General features: G+C 41.9%; 1 protein-coding gene across 1 annotated transcript in view; it reads right to left on the bottom strand.

Annotated features, from left to right (window-relative positions):
- The window catches only part of BBS2 (Bardet-Biedl syndrome 2), a 75,683-nt gene that overhangs the window by 32,571 nt on the left and 20,428 nt on the right, over positions 1-22,684 (bottom strand). The window contains exons 6-10 of the mRNA XM_089661435.1: positions 21,876-21,953; positions 19,371-19,475; positions 16,413-16,499; positions 9,779-9,914; positions 4,169-4,308 (exon numbers count right to left, since the gene is read on the bottom strand). Coding sequence (XP_089517561.1) covers positions 4,169-4,308; positions 9,779-9,914; positions 16,413-16,499; positions 19,371-19,475; positions 21,876-21,953 — 546 coding nt within the window. The remainder of the gene's footprint in view (positions 1-4,168; positions 4,309-9,778; positions 9,915-16,412; positions 16,500-19,370; positions 19,476-21,875; positions 21,954-22,684) is intronic.

Raw genomic sequence — 22,684 nt, 5'->3', positions numbered from 1 at the left:
TGGCACTCAGTAACAATTCTGTCTGTCCCTGAGTAACAATTCTCTGGCACTCAGTAACAATTCTGTCTGTCCCTGAGTATGAATTCTGTGGCCCTGAGTAACAATTCTGTGTCTGTGCGAGTAACAATTCTGTGTCTGTGCAAGTAACAATTTTGTGTCTGTGCGAGTAACAAATCTCTGGCACTCAGTAACAATTCTGTCTGTCCCTGAGTAACAATTCTCTGGCACTCAGTAACAATTCTGTCTGTCCCTGAGTAACAATTCTCTGGCACTCAGTAACAATTCTGTCTGTCCCTGAGTATGAATTCTGTGGCCCTGAGTAACAATTCTGTGTCTGTGCGAGTAACAATTCTGTGTCTGTGCAAGTAACAATTTTGTGTCTGTGCGAGTAACAATTCTCTGGCACTCAGTAACAATTCTGTCTGTCCCTGAGTAACAATTCTCTGGCACTCAGTAACAATTCTGTCTGTCCCTGAGTAACAATTCTCTGGCACTCAGTAACAATTCTGTCTATCCCTGAGTATGAATTCTGTGGCCCTGAGTAACAATTCTGTGTCTGTGCGAGTAACAATTCTGTGTCTGTGCAAGTAACAATTTTGTGTCTGTGCGAGTAACAATTCTCTGGCACTCAGTAACAATTCTGTCTGTCCCTGAGTAACAATTCTCTGGCACTCAGTAACAATTCTGTCTGTCCCTGAGTAACAATTCTCTGGCACTCAGTAACAATTCTGTCTATCCCTGAGTATGAATTCTGTGGCCCTGAGTAACAATTCTGTGTCTGTGCGAGTAACAATTCTGTGTCTGTGCAAGTAACAATTTTGTGTCTGTGCGAGTAACAATTCTCTGGCACTCAGTAACAATTCTGTCTGTCCCTGAGTAACAATTCTCTGGCACTCAGTAACAATTCTGTCTGTCCCTGAGTAACAATTCTCTGGCACTCAGTAACAATTCTGTCTGTCCCTGAGTAACAATTCTCTGGCACTCAGTAACAATTCTGTCTGTCCCTGAGTAACAATTCTCTGGCACTCAGTAACAATTCTGTCTGTCCCTGAGTATGAATTCTGTGGCCCTGAGTAACAATTCTGTGTCTGTGCGAGTAACAATTCTGTGTCTGTGCAAGTAACAATTTTGTGTCTGTGCGAGTAACAATTCTCTGGCACTCAGTAACAATTCTGTCTGTCCCTGAGTAACAATTCTCTGGCACTCAGTAACAATTCTGTCTGTCCCTGAGTAACAATTCTCTGGCACTCAGTAACAATTCTGTCTGTCCCTGAGTAACAATTCTCTGGCACTCAGTAACAATTCTGTCTGTCCCTGAGTAACAATTCTCTGGCACTCAGTAACAATTCTGTCTGTCCCTGAGTATGAATTCTGTGGCCCTGAGTAACAATTCTGTGTCTGTGCGAGTAACAATTCTGTGTCTGTGCAAGTAACAATTTTGTGTCTGTGCGAGTAACAATTCTCTGGCACTCAGTAACAATTCTGTCTGTCCCTGAGTAACAATTCTCTGGCACTCAGTAACAATTCTGTCTGTCCCTGAGTAACAATTCTCTGGCACTCAGTAACAATTCTGTCTATCCCTGAGTATGAATTCTGTGGCCCTGAGTAACAATTCTGTGTCTGTGCAAGTAACAATTTTGTGTCTGTGCGAGTAACAATTCTCTGGCACTCAGTAACAATTCTGTCTGTCCCTGAGTAACAATTCTCTGGCACTCAGTAACAATTCTGTCTGTCCCTGAGTAACAATTCTCTGGCACTCAGTAACAATTCTGTCTGTCCCTGAGTAACAATTCTCTGGCACTCAGTAACAATTCTGTCTGTCCCTGAGTAACAATTCTCTGGCACTCAGTAACAATTCTGTCTGTCCCTGAGTAACAATTCTCTGGCACTCAGTAACAATTCTGTCTGTCCCTGAGTAACAATTCTCTGGCACTCAGTAACAATTCTGTCTGTCCCTGAGTAACAATTCTCTGGCACTCAGTAACAATTCTGTCTGTCCCTGAGTAACAATTCTGTCTGTCCCTGAGAATGAATTCTGTGGCCCTAAGAATTCTCTGGCACTCAGTAACAATTCTGTCTGTCCCTGAGTAACAATTCTCTGGCACTCAGTAACAATTCTGTCTGTCCCTGAGTAAAAATTCTGTGGCCCTAATAACGTTTCTGTGGCCCTAAGTAACAATTCTCTGGCACTGAGTAACAATTCTGTCTGTCCCTGAGTATGAATTCTGTGGCCCTAACTAGCGTTTCTTTGTCCCTAAATAACGATTCTGTGGCCCTCATTAACAAGTCTGTGTCCCTGAGTAATGGTTCTCTGTCCCTAAGTAACTTCTCTCTGTCCCCAATTCTCGTTTCTGTGGCCCTAACTCTGTCCCTGTCCCTAGTACAGAGCGGTCTGCCTCTGTTCAATGACTGCAGGCAAATGAAGATTTCCAAAATGGCCGCTATATATACCTCGACCATTACACAGTGCTGGCTGGCTGGCTGCTGATTGGCTGATGCGATCACATGTCGTTGAGGAATGCATTATGGGGCAGCGCGCCTTGTCTGCGCGCCTTCCCCGACATCCCCGCTCCGTCGCCGCACATGTCAGCCGCCATTTTCGGAAAAATTTCGATTCGCGCGTCCGAATTAGGCTGTTTTTCGGATTCGGCACGAATCGAAATTTTTCCGATATTCGACTCGAATTCCACTTCGGATACTTCGATTCGCTCATCTCTATTCAGCGTCTAGGAGCAGAAAAAGAAAAAGAATAATTTTTGTACAGTTTTTTTGGAGCGTTTTTCCAGCATAGTAAATTGCCAAACCCTCCAAAATGCTGCTAAACACTACTAAAACAGCTTTTGTCTAGCTTTTTTTTCCCTATATGCACTGTAAAAACACTAATAAAACACTAATGCTCCCAAACTCTTCTAAAACACTACTAAAAATGCTATTATCCAGCGTTTTTTGAGCTTTAAAAAAAAACGCTAGTGTGCATGGCGCCTTGGGTGCCATGCACAATAGCATTTTTCTAAGCTCCTAGAAGCTATTACCATCATATTTTTTTCTGCTTTTTTTGAGCATTTTTTGAGCTTCAGCGTCTAGGAGCAGAAAAAAATGGTTTACCTTTGTAGAGTTTTTTGTAGCGTTTTTCCAGCAAAAAAAAAAAACAAAAAAAAAAACTAAATGCTCCTAAATGCTACTAAAACGCTCCTAACAGCCTTTTTCTAGATTTTTATTTTTCCTCTACATGTACTGTAAAAACGCTAATAAAACAATGCTTCTAAACGCTACAAAAAATCCTATTACCAGAGTTTTTTATCTAGCATTTTTTGAGCTTAAAAAAATGCCAAACAAAATACCATATGAACCGTGCATAAACTAAGTGCAATAAAATGAGCAATAAATAAATAATAATATTGCTTCACGTTAAATAAATAATAACAACATTCAGTCGCAATTCATGAGAATAAAGTGCCCAGGTGTTAAATGCTTAGTTGTGTACTTTGTACAAAATGACAGGTGCTCCACTGCGCTCAAACGGTGCCCCACATGGATGTATGCTCACCATCATCTGTGGACCACCTATCTCTAGAATGGTCTTATGCACTTTATTTGGCACTAACCCAATACGTGGCAATACGAATGGTACCAATAATCCCTCCCGAGGATTATGCGATGTGGCTAATGGTAACCGATAAGATTTTGAACAGCGTTGCTATTAGTTATTATTAAAAAAAATGCTAGTGTGCATGGAGCTTTGAAGCCCAAATCCCACCAGAATATGTTTTGAATAGAGTGAAGGTAGTTTAGAAGCTCTATCTGTTTATCCCTACCTGTGTCCCCATCTGTTGACAGATGTCAATCATACAGCAAAGGGAGTGAGGCAGGAATCTTACTAACAGGGGCACATATTGCAAATAAAACATGTTTTAACACAGTGGGGAAGGGTTAATACCACTATCAAGTTACTAACATTGTCTGTGACCCCAGTGGGTAGATTTTCCCTCACTTCCTGTTAGGTGTATGAATGTAAACAGTGGAGGAATCACTTTATTGGGGACACAAATAGCATTTAAACTCTTAAAGGGCTTCCAGTTCTTCCATTTTCTGTTCAAAAGTAGGGGAAAAAAAAAAGTTTTCCTACAATTGAATTTTAGGGATATACAGTAAAAATGGCTTTGCACACCTTTGAATTTTCTTGGTAATTCTTCAGTTCTAATAGCAGGTTCTGCTTCTTCTGACTGAGTTCTCTGACAAGCTCCTGTTCTGCACTCGTATCCATAAGACTCCCGGCGGTTTCTTGGCTAGAGGGAAGATAGCCCCTGACTGTGATGGAATAAAGTGAACAGTTACAGCCGCACCAGACTGGCTCCTCTCTCTGCCTGCTGGCGTCCTACTCTGTAAAAGTACCGAGCTCTTCTTTTTAAGTTGCTCACATTTAACAAGTACAGAAAAAAACATGTTACTAATGATGACACCTTGCACTTTACACTAATAATTTTTGACGAATGGGATATATAAAACCCAGCAATATGTTGGCATCTTTGAACTATTCTAGATCTGTCCATGTCTACATACCGGTTTGCCCCTCTGGATTAAAGAGAAAATAATGTCTGATAATGTCATTTATAAAAGTGCTACAAACATGCTATCGAAGTTCTGTACACACATTTACGAAATATTTTTTTAATTGCTGCAGAACTACATATTTGAATATGAAGAGAACTGGAAAAAAAGGCGCTGTGGAAAATGCTCTCAGACAAGCACCTTAGTGGAGGTGCATCTTTATTGGGTGAGATAAAGTAGCAAGTATAATAAAATTAACCAGCCTGAAGTGGACAGTGTGATTCCAATGGACGGCCCGTCCGCTCTGAGGGGAGCTGAGATCAAAGAATGCTCCTGTCGGCTTCAAATCACGTGGTGTCAGCGTACAAGTCTTGACAAAGCGCAACTGCGCGAAACATGTCGTCTTGGTAAACCCACATATGCTCCCAGCTGAAGCTAACGCCGGACACTGCCTTCGTTTGCCATGGTGACACCACCCAGGACGCTGGTACGCTGACACCACGTGATTTGAAGCCGACAGGAGCATTCTTTGATTTCAGCTCCCCTCAGAGCGGACGGGCCGTCCATTGGAATCACACTGTCCACTTCAGGCTGGTTAATTTTATTATACTTGCTACTTTATCTCACCCAATAAAGATGCACCTCCACTAAGGTGCTTGTCTGAGAGCATTTTCCACAGCGCCTTTTTTTCCAGTTCTCTTCATCATGCATATGATTAACAAGGCAGCAGTGGTGAGCTCATGATTAACTGTTCACATGTTTCCACCTGGAGTGGCCTCTCTGCGCTCATTTGTATGAGTTTTCACATATTTGAATATGCACATCTTGCAATGTAAAATCTGACACAAGTCAGGTACTCACAAAAAAGGAATGGATTTTACTAAAATATGACTATTTCAATGTGTATGTCTTCCTCCATACATCTACATTACTTAGGACTCCATACTCCAAAACCAATAATATACCGTATTTTCTGCACTTTTTCCCCCCCAAAAAAATTAGGGAAAATGACAGTGCATCTTATGGAGCGAATATGAAGCGGCCGGCCCAGTATTCCCGCCACTGTCATGTTAGAATACCGGGCCAGCCGCTCGGCTTTTCTGTGCAGCAGAACCTGCTCCTCGGTCCTACCTGTTCCTCGGTCCAGCAGTGTCCTTACCGTCTTCTCTCCCTGGCGCCGGCATCTTTAGTTTGGGCCCCCGGCTGTGACAGCTTGCGGCTTTACAGCCGGGTGCCCACTGCACATGTGCGGGAAGCGTTGCGCTTTGTGAATGGTCCGACAGTCTTCTGGGAACTGTCACGTGTCCCAGAAGACGGGGAGAAAGGACAACTACGGGGAGGTGGGAGTGCGTACCTGCTCCTCCCCCTTTCCACTCCCAAAAGGTCTGCAGTCTCTGGTCATCTCCTGTACTATGTCCGCAGTCTCTGGTCATCTCCTGTAGTATGTCCGCAGTCTGGTCATCTCCTGTACTATGTCCGCAGTCTGTGGTCATCTCTTGTACTATGTCCGCAGTCTCTGGTCATCTCCTATACTATGTCCGCAGTCTCTGGTCATCTCCTGTACTATGTCCGCAGTGTGTGGTCATCTCCTATACTATGTCCGCAGTCTCTGGTCATCTCCTGTACTATGTCCGCAGTCTCTGGTCTTCTCCTGTACTATGTCCGCAGTCTCTGGTCATCTCCTGTACTGTGTCCGCAGTCTCTGGTCTTCTCCTGTACTGTGTCCGCAGTCTCTGGTCACTCCTGTACTGTGTCCGCAGTCTCTGGTCATCTCCTGTACTGTGTCCGCAGTCTCTGGTCATTTCCTGTACTGTGTCCGCAGTCTCTGTTCATCTCCTGTACTATGTCTGCAGTCTCTGGTCACTCCTGTACTATACCCGCAGTCTCTGGTCACTCCTGTACTATGTCTGCAGTCTCTGGTCATCTCCTGTACTGTGTCCGCAGTCTCTGGTCATCCCCTGTACTGTGTTCGCAGTCTCTGGTCATTTCCTGTACTGTGTCCGCAGTCTCTGGTCATCTCCTGTACTGTGTCCGCAGTCTCTAGTCATCTCCTGTACTGTGTCCGCAGTCTCTGGTCATCTCCTGTACTGTGTCCGCAGTCTCTGGTCATCTCCTGTACTGTGTCCGCAGTCTCTGGTCATCTCCTGTACTGTGTCCGCAGTCTCTGGTCATCTCCTGTACAATGTCTGCAGTCTCTGGTCACTCCTGTACTATGCCCGCAGTCTCTGGTCACTCCTGTACTATGCCCGCAGTCTCTGGTCACTCCTGTACTATGTCTGCAGTCTCTGGTCATCTCCTGTACTGTGTCCGCAGTCTCTGGTCATCTCCTGTACTGTGTCCGCAGTCTCTGGTCATCTCCTGTACAATGTCTGCAGTCTCTGGTCACTCCTGTACTATGCCCGCAGTCTCTGGTCACTCCTGTACTATGTCTGCAGTCTCTGGTCATCTCCTGTACTATGTCCGCAGTCTCTGGTCATCTCCTGTAGTATGTCCGCAGTCTGGTCATCTCCTGTACTATGTCCGCAGTCTGTGGTCATCTCTTGTACTATGTCCGCAGTCTCTGGTCATCTCCTATACTATGTCCGCAGTCTCTGGTCATCTCCTGTACTATGTCCGCAGTGTGTGGTCATCTCCTATACTATGTCCGCAGTCTCTGGTCATCTCCTGTACTATGTCCGCAGTCTCTGGTCTTCTCCTGTACTATGTCCGCAGTCTCTGGTCATCTCCTGTACTGTGTCCGCAGTCTCTGGTCATCTCCTGTACTATGTCCGCAGTCTCTGGTCACTCCTGTACTGTGTCCGCAGTCTCTGGTCATTTCCTGTACTGTGTCCGCAGTCTCTGTTCATCTCCTGTACTATGTCTGCAGTCTCTGGTCACTCCTGTACTATACCCGCAGTCTCTGGTCACTCCTGTACTATGTCTGCAGTCTCTGGTCATCTCCTGTACTGTGTCCGCAGTCTCTGGTCATCCCCTGTACTGTGTTCGCAGTCTCTGGTCATTTCCTGTACTGTGTCCGCAGTCTCTGGTCATCTCCTGTACTGTGTCCGCAGTCTCTAGTCATCTCCTGTACTGTGTCCGCAGTCTCTGGTCATCTCCTGTACTGTGTCCGCAGTCTCTGGTCATCTCCTGTACTGTGTCCGCAGTCTCTGGTCATCTCCTGTACAATGTCTGCAGTCTCTGGTCACTCCTGTACTATGCCCGCAGTCTCTGGTTACTCCTGTACTATGCCCGCAGTCTCTGGTCACTCCTGTACTATGTCTGCAGTCTCTGGTCATCTCCTGTACTGTGTCCGCAGTCTCTGGTCATCTCCTGTACTGTGTCCGCAGTCTCTGGTCATCTCCTGTACAATGTCTGCAGTCTCTGGTCACTCATGTACTATGCCCGCAGTCTCTGGTCACTCCTGTACTATGTCTGCAGTCTCTGGTCATCTCCTGTACTGTGTCCGCAGTCTCTGGTCATCCCCTGTACTGTGTTCGCAGTCTCTGGTCATTTCCTGTACTGTGTCCGCAGTCTCTGGTCATCTCCTGTACTGTGTCCGCAGTCTCTAGCCATCTCCTGTACTGTGTCCGCAGTCTCTAGCCATCTCCTGTACTGTGTCCGCAGTCTCTGGTCATCTCCTGTACTGTGTCCGCAGTCTCTGGTCATCTCCTGTACAATGTCTGCAGTCTCTGGTCACTCCTGTACTATGCCCGCAGTCTCTGGTTACTCCTGTACTATGCCCGCAGTCTCTGGTCACTCCTGTACTATGTCTGCAGTCTCTGGTCATCTCCTGTACTGTGTCCGCAGTCTCTGGTCATCTCCTGTACTGTGTCCGCAGTCTCTGGTCATCTCCTGTACTGTGTCCGCAGTCTCTGGTCATCTCCTGTACAATGTCTGCAGTCTCTGGTCACTCCTGTACTATGCCCGCAGTCTCTGGTTACTCCTGTACTATGCCCGCAGTCTCTGGTCACTCCTGTACTATGTCTGCAGTCTCTGGTCATCTCCTGTACTGTGTCCGCAGTCTCTGGTCATCTCCTGTACTGTGTCCGCAGTCTCTGGTCATCTCCTGTACAATGTCTGCAGTCTCTGGTCACTCCTGTACTATGCCCGCAGTCTCTGGTCACTCCTGTACTATGTCTGCAGTCTCTGGTCATCTCCTGTACTGTGTCCGCAGTCTCTGGTCATCCCCTGTACTGTGTTCGCAGTCTCTGGTCATTTCCTGTACTGTGTCCGCAGTCTCTGGTCATCTCCTGTACTGTGTCCGCAGTCTCTAGCCATCTCCTGTACTGTGTCCGCAGTCTCTAGCCATCTCCTGTACTGTGTCCGCAGTCTCTGGTCATCTCCTGTACTGTGTCCGCAGTCTCTGGTCATCTCCTGTACTGTGTCCGCAGTCTCTGGTCATCTCCTGTACAATGTCTGCAGTCTCTGGCCATGTCCTGTACGATGTCCACAGTCTCTGGTCATTTCCTGTACTATGTCTGCAGTCCATTGATTCAGAATATTTTTTTTCTTGTTTTCCTTCTCTAAAACCTAGGTGTGTATTATGGTCAGGTGCGTCTTATGGAGCAAAAAATACAGTAAGTTGGGTAATAATTCACAGCCATTCAAAACCTGTCATAAAACAATGCAGTCCACTTTCTCGAAGCCTGACCCAATCTCCAGTATGTTAAGGTAGCTGCAAAAACGTACTCCACCTCAACAAAGATGAGGGTAAGTCCATAAAGTGGCAATAACCATGTCCTTGCATAGCATGTAAAAACATCAAGGCAGCAGTAATAGTATGGCTCCAGCACACCAATGCTCAACTCAGTGAAACAAAATAGGTTGCATTGTTTTGAACCATCACCAAATGACTAATGATGGGGACCTTGTGCGGTCTTTTAAAGTCATAACTTCTTGTAATTATTCCAAAACAAAGCTCTACTGAGTGACGCATTATGGTGCTGGTGAAAAACTACTGTTTGTTCTTAGATATTGCCATCCATTTAGTCAATACAGAACCCGCCTTCTGGTTGGAATACATCAGATGCAAAGTTGGGACATACTGTTACAAGGTCAAGGCAGCAGACATTAAGCTCACATCTTGCAGGAATGTTGGAATTTATCAACCAATATTAATTTCATCTCTACTGATACAGATAAAAGGAACTGAGCAGTCCTTGCACATTGTAATTTGGAAATCACTAGGTTACAGATGTACAGGTTGGATGAAATGGATACTGTGAGAGCACACAAGGTAAACTTGCCTTACCTTCCCCATCTATAGAGCAACAAATAAGCTGCGTCTTCCCATCCATGCGGTAATCACCTTCCACCACTCCCGCTATAGATGAGGAAAAGTTATCTTTAAAGATCACCTCACCTGTGCGATCACTGCGAGCATCAACCTGTGAAACAAGCCCAAATAGCAATGATAAAATATTAGACAGTACGGTTTGTTTCAATCCGAATCAAAATTTGGATTCATTTTTCGTTATTTGGATGTATCCGAATTTCCGAATTACATAGTAAAGAATTTAAACGTCCGAAATAACAAAACAAAACTTAATTCAAAACTTTAATTGAATTTGAAAACAAAATCGAATTAGAATACAAGAATAGGATAAAATAGAATAGAAAATAAAGGAACAGAATAGAATATAAAATAATAGAACAGAAAAGAGTAGAATAGAAAATAATAGAATAGAAAAGAATACAGTAAAACAGAACAGAATAGAATATGAAATAAAATAACAGAATAAATAGGATTAGAATAGAAAATAAAAGAATATAATCAAAAAAATAGAATAGAATTGGGCAGCACAGTGACCCTCAACAAAGCTGTGATTCCCTTATAGTGGGAACCCAAACCAATCTCCTGGCCTATGATGTCCACAACAACTCTGACCTGTTCTACAAAGAGGTGACTGATAATAATTCTTCTAAATGAGAGGCTGTGTAGGTGGAGGACATTGAGGTTTACTTACTAAAGGCAAATAGATTGTGCAGTTTCTCCAGAGCAGTAAATGAGGCGAGGCCTCACTTTACAAAGAGTACCCAATCACATGGGCAGCACAGTGGCTAAATGGTTAGCACTTCTGCCTGGCAGTACTAGGGTCGTTGGTTCGAATCCAAAACACAGCACCACCTGCCTGGAGTTTGCATGTTCTCCCTGTGCCTGTGTGGGTTTCCTCAGGGTACTCCGGTTTCCTCCCACACCCCAAAGACATACTGGTAGGTGAATTGGATCCTGTCTAAATTGTCCCTAGTATGTGTATGTATGAATGTGAGTTAGGGACCTTAGATTGTACGTCCCTTGAGGGTTAGGGACTGATGTGAATGCACAATATATATGTAAAAGCACTGCGTAAATTGATGGCACTATACAAGTACCTAAAATAAATAAATAGAAGAGAAATAGACTAGAATAGAAAGTAATAGAAAAGAATACAGTAAAACAGAACAGAATAGAATATGAAATAAAATAACAGAATAAATAGGATTAGAATAGAAAATAAAAGAAAATAATCAAAAAAATAGAACAGAAGAGAAAAAGAATAGAATATAGCCACCTCCCTAATTTAAATTTTGAAAAAAATAAAACAGAATAGAAAAGAATAAAGTAAAACAGAACAGAATAGAAAATAAAAGAATAGAACAGAAAAAATATAACTGCCTTCTGAAATTCGAATCTCGAATAGAATAAATTTGAATAAAATAGATTAAAATAGAATAGAAAATAAAAGAATAGAAAAACAATAGAAAGAGTATAACAGTCTTCTGAAATTCAAACACAATAAATTACAATTCGATACTTTTCGATTTGGTCGAATTTAATTTAATTTGACCGAATTCGGAAAACTTGAATCAAATTAAAAAACGAATAAACAAAACTAAACGAAATCCAAAAACAAATTAAATGAATTTAACAAACTTAACTAAACATAATTATTTAAAAATGAATCAAAACGAAACACATTTTTGCGTTCTGCAAATGTCTATAATATTTTTTAAATATGCATAAGCATGTCATGCACAGCTTTTATTATTAGCAGACGTGAGCATGGCGGGTACCTGCAACCACTGGATGCACACTTCTTGGCCCATGGGTGGCTGCAATTAAAGTGGGCCAGAATTCAAAAAGTAATGATTTACTATATGTTAGAGGGAACATTTAGAAATGTTACTGTGCCTTGCACCCTGGAAGTAGTACTGTTTGTCTTGAATTCCTCCTGAAAAACATCAGTGCACTTCCTGATATGTGAGGGTGCCTAGGCACTCCCGTTGCTATAGCCTCATAGCTGTATGTATCCTGTGTGAGATCTAAGGCACTGCTGCCTCTGACTGCTAATTTCAAGAAATGTGGCGTAAGATTTGGCGATGTCACTACTACGCTGCTCACTGTGTTCTTTGCTTAAGGCCCTGACATGAGGAAGCAAAACTCTGCCTATACAGATATACAGTGTAGACATACATTGTATGTCAGTACAGGAAGTCACCGGGTTATGAACAAGATCGGTTCTGCAGGTTTGTTCTTAAGTTGAATTTGTATGTAAGTTGAAACAGGTACATTTTTGAAGTGTAACTGCAGGCAAAAAATAATTTTTACGTTTTGGATAGCATAGGGAAGGGTTAACTGGCCATGTAGTGATGTGGGATTGCTGACAGGTCCGCTGGACAGTAGGTTGCAGCATGTGGCGAGCAGCAAGATGGCCGCCTGGTGGTTTCCAAGACCAGCGTAACGTCATGCTGCCTCCATTCTTAAGTACGAGTTATATGTAAGCAAAAAAAAACAAAACAGGGCGCACTCTCCTCGTGCATTACCGTGATAATATGAAATTTATTATAAAAATACAAATGTGTACTCATAATCCAAAAGAGTCATAAAAACATAGACAAGGAGTCAAAGGAAGCCAGTCGTGGACAACATAGGTCCTCGGGGGAACTATGTTGTCCACGACTTGCATCCTTTGATTCCTCTCTGTTTTTATGACTCTTTTGGCTTGTGAATACGCATTTGTATTTTTATAATAAATTTCCTACATATCACGGTAATGCACGAGGAGAGTGCGCCCTGTTTTGTTCTTTTCTGCTAGTATCAAGATTCCCCGATCTACCAAGGGTGGCACCTCAGCAAGTGCTAGATTCCATATTTTGAGTGCAGTAAAGAAGATCTGAGCGCTGGTTTCTGGTTACTGTTGGATGAGTTGTATGTAAGTTGGATATTTGTAACTTGGAGGCTGCCTGTAATGGTGGAAATATCAGGTGCAGTGAGGTCACAGGAATACTGGTGATCAGTCCCTCTCTGTCTTTTTCGGGGCACAGCTTTTAGAGTTTAGTTCCTCTTTAACCACTTGCCCTCCTGAGGATTTACCCCCCTTAATGACCAGGCCTCTTTTTACTACTCGACGCTGCACTAATTCAACTGATAATTGCGCGGTCATGCAATGCTGCACCCAAACGAAATTTACGTCCTTTTTTACACACAAATAGACCTTTCTTTTGGTGGTATTTGATCACCTGTGCGCTTTTTATTTTTCACGCTATAAACAAAAAAAGACCAAAAATTTTGAGGAAAAACAATATTTTTTAATTTCAGCTATAAAAAATATATAGTAAACAAAGTTAGTTATAAATTTAGGCCAAAATGTATTCTGCAACATGTTTTTGGTAAAAAAAAATCCCAATAAGTGTATATTGATTGCTTTGTGTGAAAGTTATAGCGTCTACAAACTATGGTATAGATACTGCAATTTACGCACTTTTTTTGCTATACAGCGCTGCGCTAGTTTAACGGACAATTGCGCGGTCATGCAATATGGTACATAAATGAAATTTATGTCCTTTTTTTCACACAAATATAGCTTTCTTTCGGTGGTATTTGATCGCCTGTGTGTTTTTTATTTTTTGCACTATAAAAAAAAAAAGGCTGACAATTTTGAGAAAAAAAAACATAAATTTCAGCCAAAATGTATTCTGCGACATGTCTTTGCTAAAAAAAACCCAATACGTGTAAATTAATTGGTTTACGTGAAAGTTATAGCGTTTACAAATGGCAGTAAAGATACTGGGATTTTTAATTTTTTTTATACTAATAATGGCGGCAATCAGCGACTTATGGCGGCGATCAGTGACTTATGGCGGGACTGCGGCGGACATTCTGACACTGGGGGGGAACTGACTTGGGGTCACTGACATCCCCAGTGACACCAATACATTGATCAGTGCAAAAAAAAACACTGACACTGTACTAATGGCACTGGGGAGGAAGGGGTTAACTTTTTTATTTACTGAAAGGGTCAACTGTGTGAGAGGAGTGTTTTACTAGGGGGCGGGGGTGTGTACTGCACAGGGGACAGCTGATCGGGAGAGAGAAACTCTTCTCTCCAGCTCAGCATGTCAGGAGCTGACAGGAAGCTGACAGAAAGCAGAGCTACTGCAGCCCTGCTCTCTGTTAGTGATTGCCGCTAATCAGCGGGACACAGCCGGTAACGACTGGCTGTGACCCGGCGACTGACATCCGCAGCCGTGATCGGCAGGACAGGTAGGGCGGTGGCGCGCTTAGCACGCGCCCCCGCCTGTTTTGCAAACACACATTTTAAAACGTGGTTTTGCCCAGCCGTGCCGCCCTGCCAACGTATTTCTACAGTGGCTGGGCGGCATGTGGTTAAAGCGATTGTAAAGGTAAATTTTATTTTTCAAAAATATAACAAACACGTCTATACTTACCTGCACTGAGCGACTGCGAACCTCCTCTTCTCGGGTCCTCCACCAGCGCTCCTGGCCCCTCCCTTCTTCCGCTTCCCATGGCCTCACTCGTGAGCTCGTTCCCGACACAATGCTTACATTGACACAGACAGCGGGAATCGGACTCGTCCCCTGCTCCCTCATCACTGGCTTTGATTGACAATGCTGGGAGCCAATGGTTCCTGGTGCCCCAGCAAAGCCCGTGAGACATGGAGGTAAGGGGAAAGAAGAGTTGCAGAAGTGCACGAATGATCGCTGGGGGGGTGAGGAAGAATGCTGATGCCTAAACATTTTTTACCTTGCTGCAAGGAATGCAAAAACCCCTTTGCGCCGAGCAAACGCAAATTAGCGGCCCCACTGGACTGGGCTTTTTTCCGTGGGGCCGCTAATTTGCTAATTCCCAGCACAAAGACCAAGGTGTCAGTGAGAGCCCCAGGTCACGTTCTAACGATCGGGACCCGTAACTCCCAATTATGGGGTCACATGATTGCTGTGAAAACCTCTGATTGGATATCACAGTGATCAGCCTTGTTTTCTCTCTCTGAATAGAGGAGAGAGATACATTGTATCTCTGTCCTTTCAGACAGAAAAAATAGGGTTTGTAAAAAAATAAATAAAAATATTAAATAAATAAAAATACCTAGATCAAGGTTTGATCTAGGTCAGTGCCAGGGTTAGTGTTTGGGTCAAGGGTCAGGATCAGTATTTTTTTGGTAGGATTTTTTTTCTTTTTTTTCAAATTAGTATCAGTGTCAGTTAGTGGTAGGATAAAAAAAAAAAGCAAAATGTGCACTATTTGATCCATACTACGGGTACAAACAACAGCAAACATACACATGTGCTTTTGCTGCAATCATCAGGAGCAGGATAAATTATTTTGGGTTGTTCTGTGGAGGTTGGTTATGGTAGTAGCAAGGAATATACAAGATCATGAAGCTTGTCAATGACTGGCTGCCCCTATCCCACGGTGCATCAGAACTCCTTCCAGGACTATTTATATAAGGACTTTTATTATTTATTATTCATTATGTTCGCACATATGTATGTAATTACATGCATATTTTCCTTTTAAGTATATTCTTATTCTCAATTTTTGCCGCATACCACCTACCACCTTAACCCCCATCTTGGAGTGCTTCAAATACCCAATTTTCCATTTTTCCTGCAAGAAATATAAAACTAATTAAATAAAAATGTTTTTTGTTTTTTTTTTAATCTTTTGGGTCAGTTTTCCTTTGATAATGTAAAAAATCAGGAGATATCCATTACCATTTACCACCAAATGAAAGCCCAATTTGTCATGAAAAAAACAAGGTATAATCCACCTGGATGCACAAAGTAGTTGTGATGATACGTACAGTTTTACTAACACATATCAAAGTTGCCAGAACCGGCGGGAAATTTAAAAATGTTAAAAAAATGACATTCACTAAATATACTAAAATCTCATAGTATAATATTACTGTATCAAACCATTTCACATACATTTTGTCCCGAGTGCTTTGTCCTGTGCCCTGCCTGCATTTTTACTGTTCTTTCTGTCTTGAAACTGAGAAAAGTCCATGGCGTCCAAAAAGCGTCCCTTTAGGTCAAAAGCGGTTTTAGACCGGCTAGAGATCAACAATAGTAAATCAGAACCACTTGCAGAATTGAGTGATAATTCGTTTGGAAATTCATCATCAGACACAGAAAACGATTTTGCGACTTTGCTCAGTGATGTGCGAACGTGGCGCTCTATTTAAAATGTCAGTGTTTTTGGTTTGATTATATTATTGAATTCAATTTATTATTATTATATTCTTATTTTTTATGATTATTTATTATATTATAATTTATGATTTTGTGTTTCAAATTTTTCATACCGGGATGTTTACTAGACTCTTGTTCGGACGAATTTCAGTGAATTATTCCTAAAAATTACAGGCCTACAATAAGAAAACAACATATTTCCATGCAAACAAATGTACCGCTTTGAACACAAAAATATTGACATAATCAGACCGCTAGGGAGGTTAATGGTGCTGTTGGCACAAGGCCACCTACTATATTAAAGAGTTATTGAGGCCAATAGATGGGCGGTCAAAGCTTTGTATACCCACATATAGCCATCAACCAGCAGTACATCACAAGTTAAGCAGCAACATTGATGCAATACTCACCTTCCCATTGGACCATCCTGTAATCAGCTCACAGACACCATCAGAATTTAGGTCAAAGGCATGTATACTCATTGCAAGGTTTTTAGACTGTGAAGAAATGAACGTTACAAACACAAGTTTATATCTAAAGTAAACCAATTATAAACTTGGGCAATTCAAACAATTCAAAATAAACATATATTGAAAACTATGAGATACGGTTTGTAGTTATATGAAAATCTTGATATTTTATTTAAAACTTCAGTTTGGCCTGGGCCCACATGTATCCTGAGCCTCCCTACTGGTCAGTAAGGTTGTGATATCAGCTTCAAGAATATTTGGATCTGGGACTTAAGCGCCATACCAAAATGTTCCCATCTTAAATTAAGTTTATTCCAAATATAAATTTAGTACAAAAGCCAACATGTTTCTGGGGCCAAATATTGACCTCAGATCTTTAGTTTACTTTATTGTCTGCCTTTTAGACCATACACTAGTCCCACCCTGACCTTCTCTTTGGGCTCTATATCCTTTCATGAAATCTCTAAAGAAGGCAAAGGCCACTTACTGTAACTCTGATTCACTTCCTTCTAGACTCCATTTCTTTCCCAGACTATAAGCAACACTTCGACATACTGGGAGGTTGAGGCTATAAGATCCTTCAAAAATGTGTCTCTCATTTGTTTGAATGCTTCCAAAATATCTATATTCACCAGACAGATTAGCCCCTATGTACAGAGAATATTTTCTATTGTGCTAGAGGAACCACAAGATCCTTTTGCCACATGTGAGCCACATGATCCTTTTTTCACACTGGTTCCACTGAAGGTTAACATATTCATGAAAAATCAAAAGCCCACAACTTATTTGGCCATGCATGTGGGTCACAGAAGTGCACTTAGTTCTGCTATCCTGTGACCCAGAATCAGCTGACAGTGGTCTAAAGCCCACTTTCCACTGGCATCACAGTGCCGCTCAATACTCTGGAGGAATCCTGACAATAATGTGGGGATCCACCCAGATGCCTTGCAGGCAGCTGGCTCAGCCTCTCAGAGCGCCACTGAGAGCCAGAGCCAGCTGTTTCCACCTCCTCCACAGCCGGTACTCCAGTGAATAATGGAGGGGCAGTGCACAGAGTGGCGGCTAACAGTCACCATTCTGTGCTCAGAACAGACCTCGGAACTGAGCAATCAGCTGTTAGGTAGGTAGGTGTGTTTGTTTTTTTCAGCACCCACATTTCTGCTATATCAGAAACTAATTGGAACTACCCATATGGAAGAAAAATATATTTGAAATATATTTTAAAAATATTCTTCCTAAATATATTGCCTTATATTTGAAATGCTACAATTTTGGCCATATTCAATATATATATATATACACACATACATACATGCACACACATATATACTGCATGTTGAAATGCGTTTTGATTACAAAATATATGAAAAATATTTTTAAAAATACATTTCAAATATACTGTATGTCTTTAAAAATACAAATCTACATTTTTGGAATGCATTTACAAATATATGTAAAAATAGATATTACAATTACTTTTTTATATGTTAAAAACAATCTGAAGAATATATTTAAAAAATATATATATTTAAAAATGTGGGTAGATGCACCCAGAACCATTTATTTATTAGCAAAACCTCAGTAATGCAGAGTTCATAAATGCCTAACCACCTGCTGATGTCAGTCTGCTGTCCTACTATGGCCAATTAGAAATCTCTTAAAGCTCCAACCATTTCCAGGGCCAAATGCAAGTTGGAATTTGTGTACATAATAGAGAAACTCGCAGCAAGTTTACATAACCAACTGGACTCTTTTGCAAAAAATTTGGGACTGGCTACAACTGTCTAGATTCATGCAATCTGTTTTTCTGTTTGTTTGGAAACTGTAATTACCTAGTGGACTGAGCTTATTATACAAGGCAAGCCATGCATAAAGCAATTTTCTTACCTGTAATCACGGGTTCCAGGAAATAATATTGCTCCATTCTCGCCATCAACACAATGTTTGGTGAATCCCTCTTGCAGCGCTACTGTGTTCTTTCATTAGGATGCCTTCCATGCTAGCAGAACACAATGATCACTGCTGGCAGCTAAAGCCGTCAGCAGTGATCCCATGAAAAATATCCAACAGACTGGTTATACTGAAGTTGATCGATGGATCAGTAAAACCAGCCTGCCTACAGATGGCTGAATTTTGGCAGGTCCCTGCTGAACTGGACAAGATTCAATTGATCTATGGCCGGCTTACCTGATTACTACAACTAAACCCTGGGTACACCTGTTTTTATCGCCTCCATCTCTGTCTGTTGTCATGTTGAGCCCTAGTCTCTGCTATTTCTATCCCATAACATTTTTAGCAATCTGAGCATGCAGGGACATTGGCAAGAGGAGAGAATAAAAATAATTTATTTATTTAAAACTAGTGTAGATTTTAGCTGTACCTGAATAAAATGAATTAAATCTAGTGCCTGGCAAATTATAGGAGAAGTACAGCTAAGTTTGTTTGGCTGTACTTCTCCTGAGGATCACAGGAGAGCAGTTCGTTCTGCACTCCTGTGACCAGTTTTCAGCTAACAGTAGGCTTTAGCTTTCTCACAAAGCTGGCCCACGCTGGGGAAAGATCACAACCATATGGTCAGGATCCACCCAGGAGCCTGGACCGGCATGTGGCTCAGCCTTTCAGTGAGCCACTGAGAGCCTGAGCCGCTCCCGCCCCCTCCACAGATTAGTACTCCAGTGAGTGCTGGCAGCGGTAGAGCAGAGAGCCAGAGACTTACAGTGCCGGCTGTCTGCTCAGAGCAGTGGGGAGAAAAAAGCAATCAGCAGTGTTTGACTGCTCAGTTCTCAGCCTTAGAGCCGGCAGAGGACAGATGCAGAATTGAATTGATACTGCATCCACCTAGGTATGTATGATTTAAAAAAAAAAAAAAATCCAATACTTCACTTTTAACACACCCACCTTTATCCTCCAATATCGCGACATGCGGTCATACACTCCCACGGTACCATTGGAAAGAGCATACCCAAATCGGCTGGCGTACATGGGGCACATTGCTGTGATTGTCTGAAAGAAGAAGATATTAATATCTTTCATTAAAAAGTAACCTGTCACAAGTCAAACAAATGCCCAGGCCACACACCGCTAAGGTTTTTCTGCCAATGTCAATAAACTATAATGAAACCACTGCATGGCCATCCTCAGCTCTGAGGAAGGGGGTACAGCTCCCGAAACGCGTTAGATTATCCGCATCACTAGACTAGTTTTTGTGGACCACCTTACTGCTTTTTATCACGTTGGTTTGTGAGTATATAATCCTTTTTAATAATAAATACGTGAATTACCATGGTAATGCACGATGAGAGTGCGCCCTTGTTTGTTTTTTTTCCACTAATGGCCATCCTTGTATCATTGTTCCTGCCCTCACAGAGGATACCTTGAATACCTATGATACAATGGTGGTAAAGTTACAGCACCCACAGGTAAACCACTGTCAAAAAATCTCCCTAAAAAACAACTTCTAATAATTATGTATATTCATACAAAAAGACATACATTACGTTAAAATCAAATTAACATGGAAGGTTGAATATCTTTAAATCAACTTCTTTCTATAAATATATGCCTTGAGATTAAAGGTAGGATTATTCCAAAATGAGCATAGAGAAAAAAAAAATCACTAGATATGTTGTTTATGTTCCAACTTACACAGAGATCATTTTTATTTTATTAAAACAAAGAGAACATTCAGAGCATAGAAACATTTTGTTCACGTCCATGATTCTGAATTGAGCTCTTTAAATATACAAATTAGGCTACTTTCTGACTGATGCATGGCAAAAACACGTATTTTTACTGCGTTTTGCGGTGTGTTTTTACATGACATGTGACTCAAAGACTGCCCCAAAAATGCAGCATTTTCCATTGATTTCAATGGGGAGGTGTGTATTATTATTATTATTATACAGGATTTATATAGCGCCAACAGTTTGCTCAGCGCTTTACAATTTAACGGGAGACAATACAGCAACAATACAGTTCAATACAAGAGGGATGGGAGGGCCCTGCTCCTTGGAGTGTATTTGGTGCAAAAAAAATGCAGCAAGCAGGACTTTGAAAAACGCACCTGACTCACAACAGATCAGTGTGAAGAGTTCCGTAGGAATATATGATCACACATTTTGCTTGTGTTTTTTTTTCTTTTACGCAAAAGCAGAAGAAAAAGGGAGCAGTGTGACAGCAGGCTTTTTAGAGAATATTAATAATTGCATTAGGGGTGGGGACAGGATATTCATCCTGAGCAGGAGTTGAGTTTTTTTTGGGTTTCTGTGTGAAACACTTGTATGTTTTTTACCTCTGAGTATATATTTGTCTTCAAATATATATTTTTTAAAACATATTGATTTAAAGATATCCAACGTTCCATATTAATTTGATTATAACATAATATTATTATACAAGATGTATTTAGCGCCAATAGTTTGCACAGCGCTTTACAAAATAAAACGGAGACAAAGCAGTTGGAGAGCCCTACTCGTGGAAGCTTACAGTCTAAAAGGGAGGGGTGATTGATACTAAAAAGGTGAGGGATGAGCTGATGGAGAAGGTGGATAGAGTAGGAATTAGCTGGCCTTAGAATCACCTTAAAGTGATTCTAAAGGTTGTATTTATTTTTTTAAAATAACAAACATGTTATATTTACCTTCTCTGTGCAATGCCTTTGTACAGAGCACCTCTGATCTTTTTTTTGGGTCCTTCGCCAGCAGTCCAGGCTCCTCCCTCTGCTGAGTGCCTCCAATAGCAAGCCTCTTGCTATGGTGGCACTTGAGTAGGCTCACTCCCGTGTCACGCTTCAGTGAATGAACATTGTCCATGCACACAGAGCGCAACTCAGCCCTGCCCTCTGCTCTCTCCACATTGGCTCACTGGATGTGACTGACAGCAGCAGCAGTCAATGGCTCCCGCTGCTGTGTGCACCAATGAGGAGAAAGAGATCTGGGAGAGCCACAGCACTCATTCACATCGCTGGATCGAGATCGTGCTCCAGTAAGTATAAGGGGGGCTGAGGGGGGAGCTGCACCCAGGTTTTTTATCTTACTGCATAGAATGTAGTAAGGTAAAAAACCTTCTGCCTTTAGAACACTTTAAGAGGATATCAAGAAAAAGCAGGTAATTTTTCCTGCAAAGCCTTTAACATGTTCTGACATCTGTTCAATTAGTTATTATTTTAATTTCTTGTGTGTATACTCTGTTCCGCAGACACAGAGACTGCAAAAGTTGGAGAAATGTTCTAATCTTAAAAGTATTAACACTGTCTCCACACTATGTTTTCATCATACTAATTAACATACATGAACATGTTTCTTGGTAACACTTTCATCTTTGCCTCTCTCAGCAGCCAAGCATGATATGACTTGCATACAGACATTACAGCTGCATATAGAAGTCACAGCTAATGAATCTTACCTCTGTCTCTGTCATCTCAGCAACAATCTCATCTTCTTTAAAGACTCTTATATCAAAGTCTTCAGATCCAACAAGAAGCTGAAATTTGTAATTTCAAAATATTAGTATGAGTACTTGCATGCAAGTAGAATGTAGATTTGGAAACTAGAACTAGGAGTTTGTAAAAATACTAATGTAAATAATAATGTGCTACAAGAATTATGCAAATCTCCCAATATGGGATGGAAAACAAAAGCACAGGGAACATTGTGTACTCTCTGAAATCAGTATTCACAAAGACATTTAACACAAACAGATATATCTGACAAAGTAAAGTGAAATTATAGGTTAGGCACAACCAATAAGAATTCATCTTTCATCACCTAAAAGCCATCAAAATAATAAAAAGATGAAGATTCAGTGATGGGAAAAGCATGGTGCACGTGCGACCTACGACGGAGAGCACAGTGGGGAAATTGATGTAGTTTTCCAGCTGACTTTCTTCCCACCATTTTTAACCATTTGCCGCCCACCTTATGGCCGAATGGCGGGCGGCAAATGTCATCAGCGTGCCGGGTGGACGCCATATGGCGTCCACCCATATGCATCTGCAGGAGCGCCCACCCATATGCATCTATGGCGTCCACCCATATGCATCTGCAGGAGCGCCAGATTGCGCTCCTGCAGAGCGGCGCAGCGGCACGATCGGTCACCGGCCGTGTACCTCAGACACGGTTGATGACAGATCTGAGTATCGGCCCCGTTGCCGGTACCATGTGACCTGCTGTGACCAATCACAGCAGGTCACATGACAGTTGTATACAATGGAT

The sequence above is a fragment of the Staurois parvus genome, unplaced genomic scaffold (genome assembly GCF_062004578.1).
Source record: "Staurois parvus isolate SC_StPar_1 unplaced genomic scaffold, SC_StPar_1.0 ptg001336l, whole genome shotgun sequence".
Classification (NCBI taxonomy): Eukaryota; Metazoa; Chordata; class Amphibia; order Anura; family Ranidae; genus Staurois; species Staurois parvus.
This window is presented reverse-complemented; position numbering and strand designations above follow the sequence as displayed.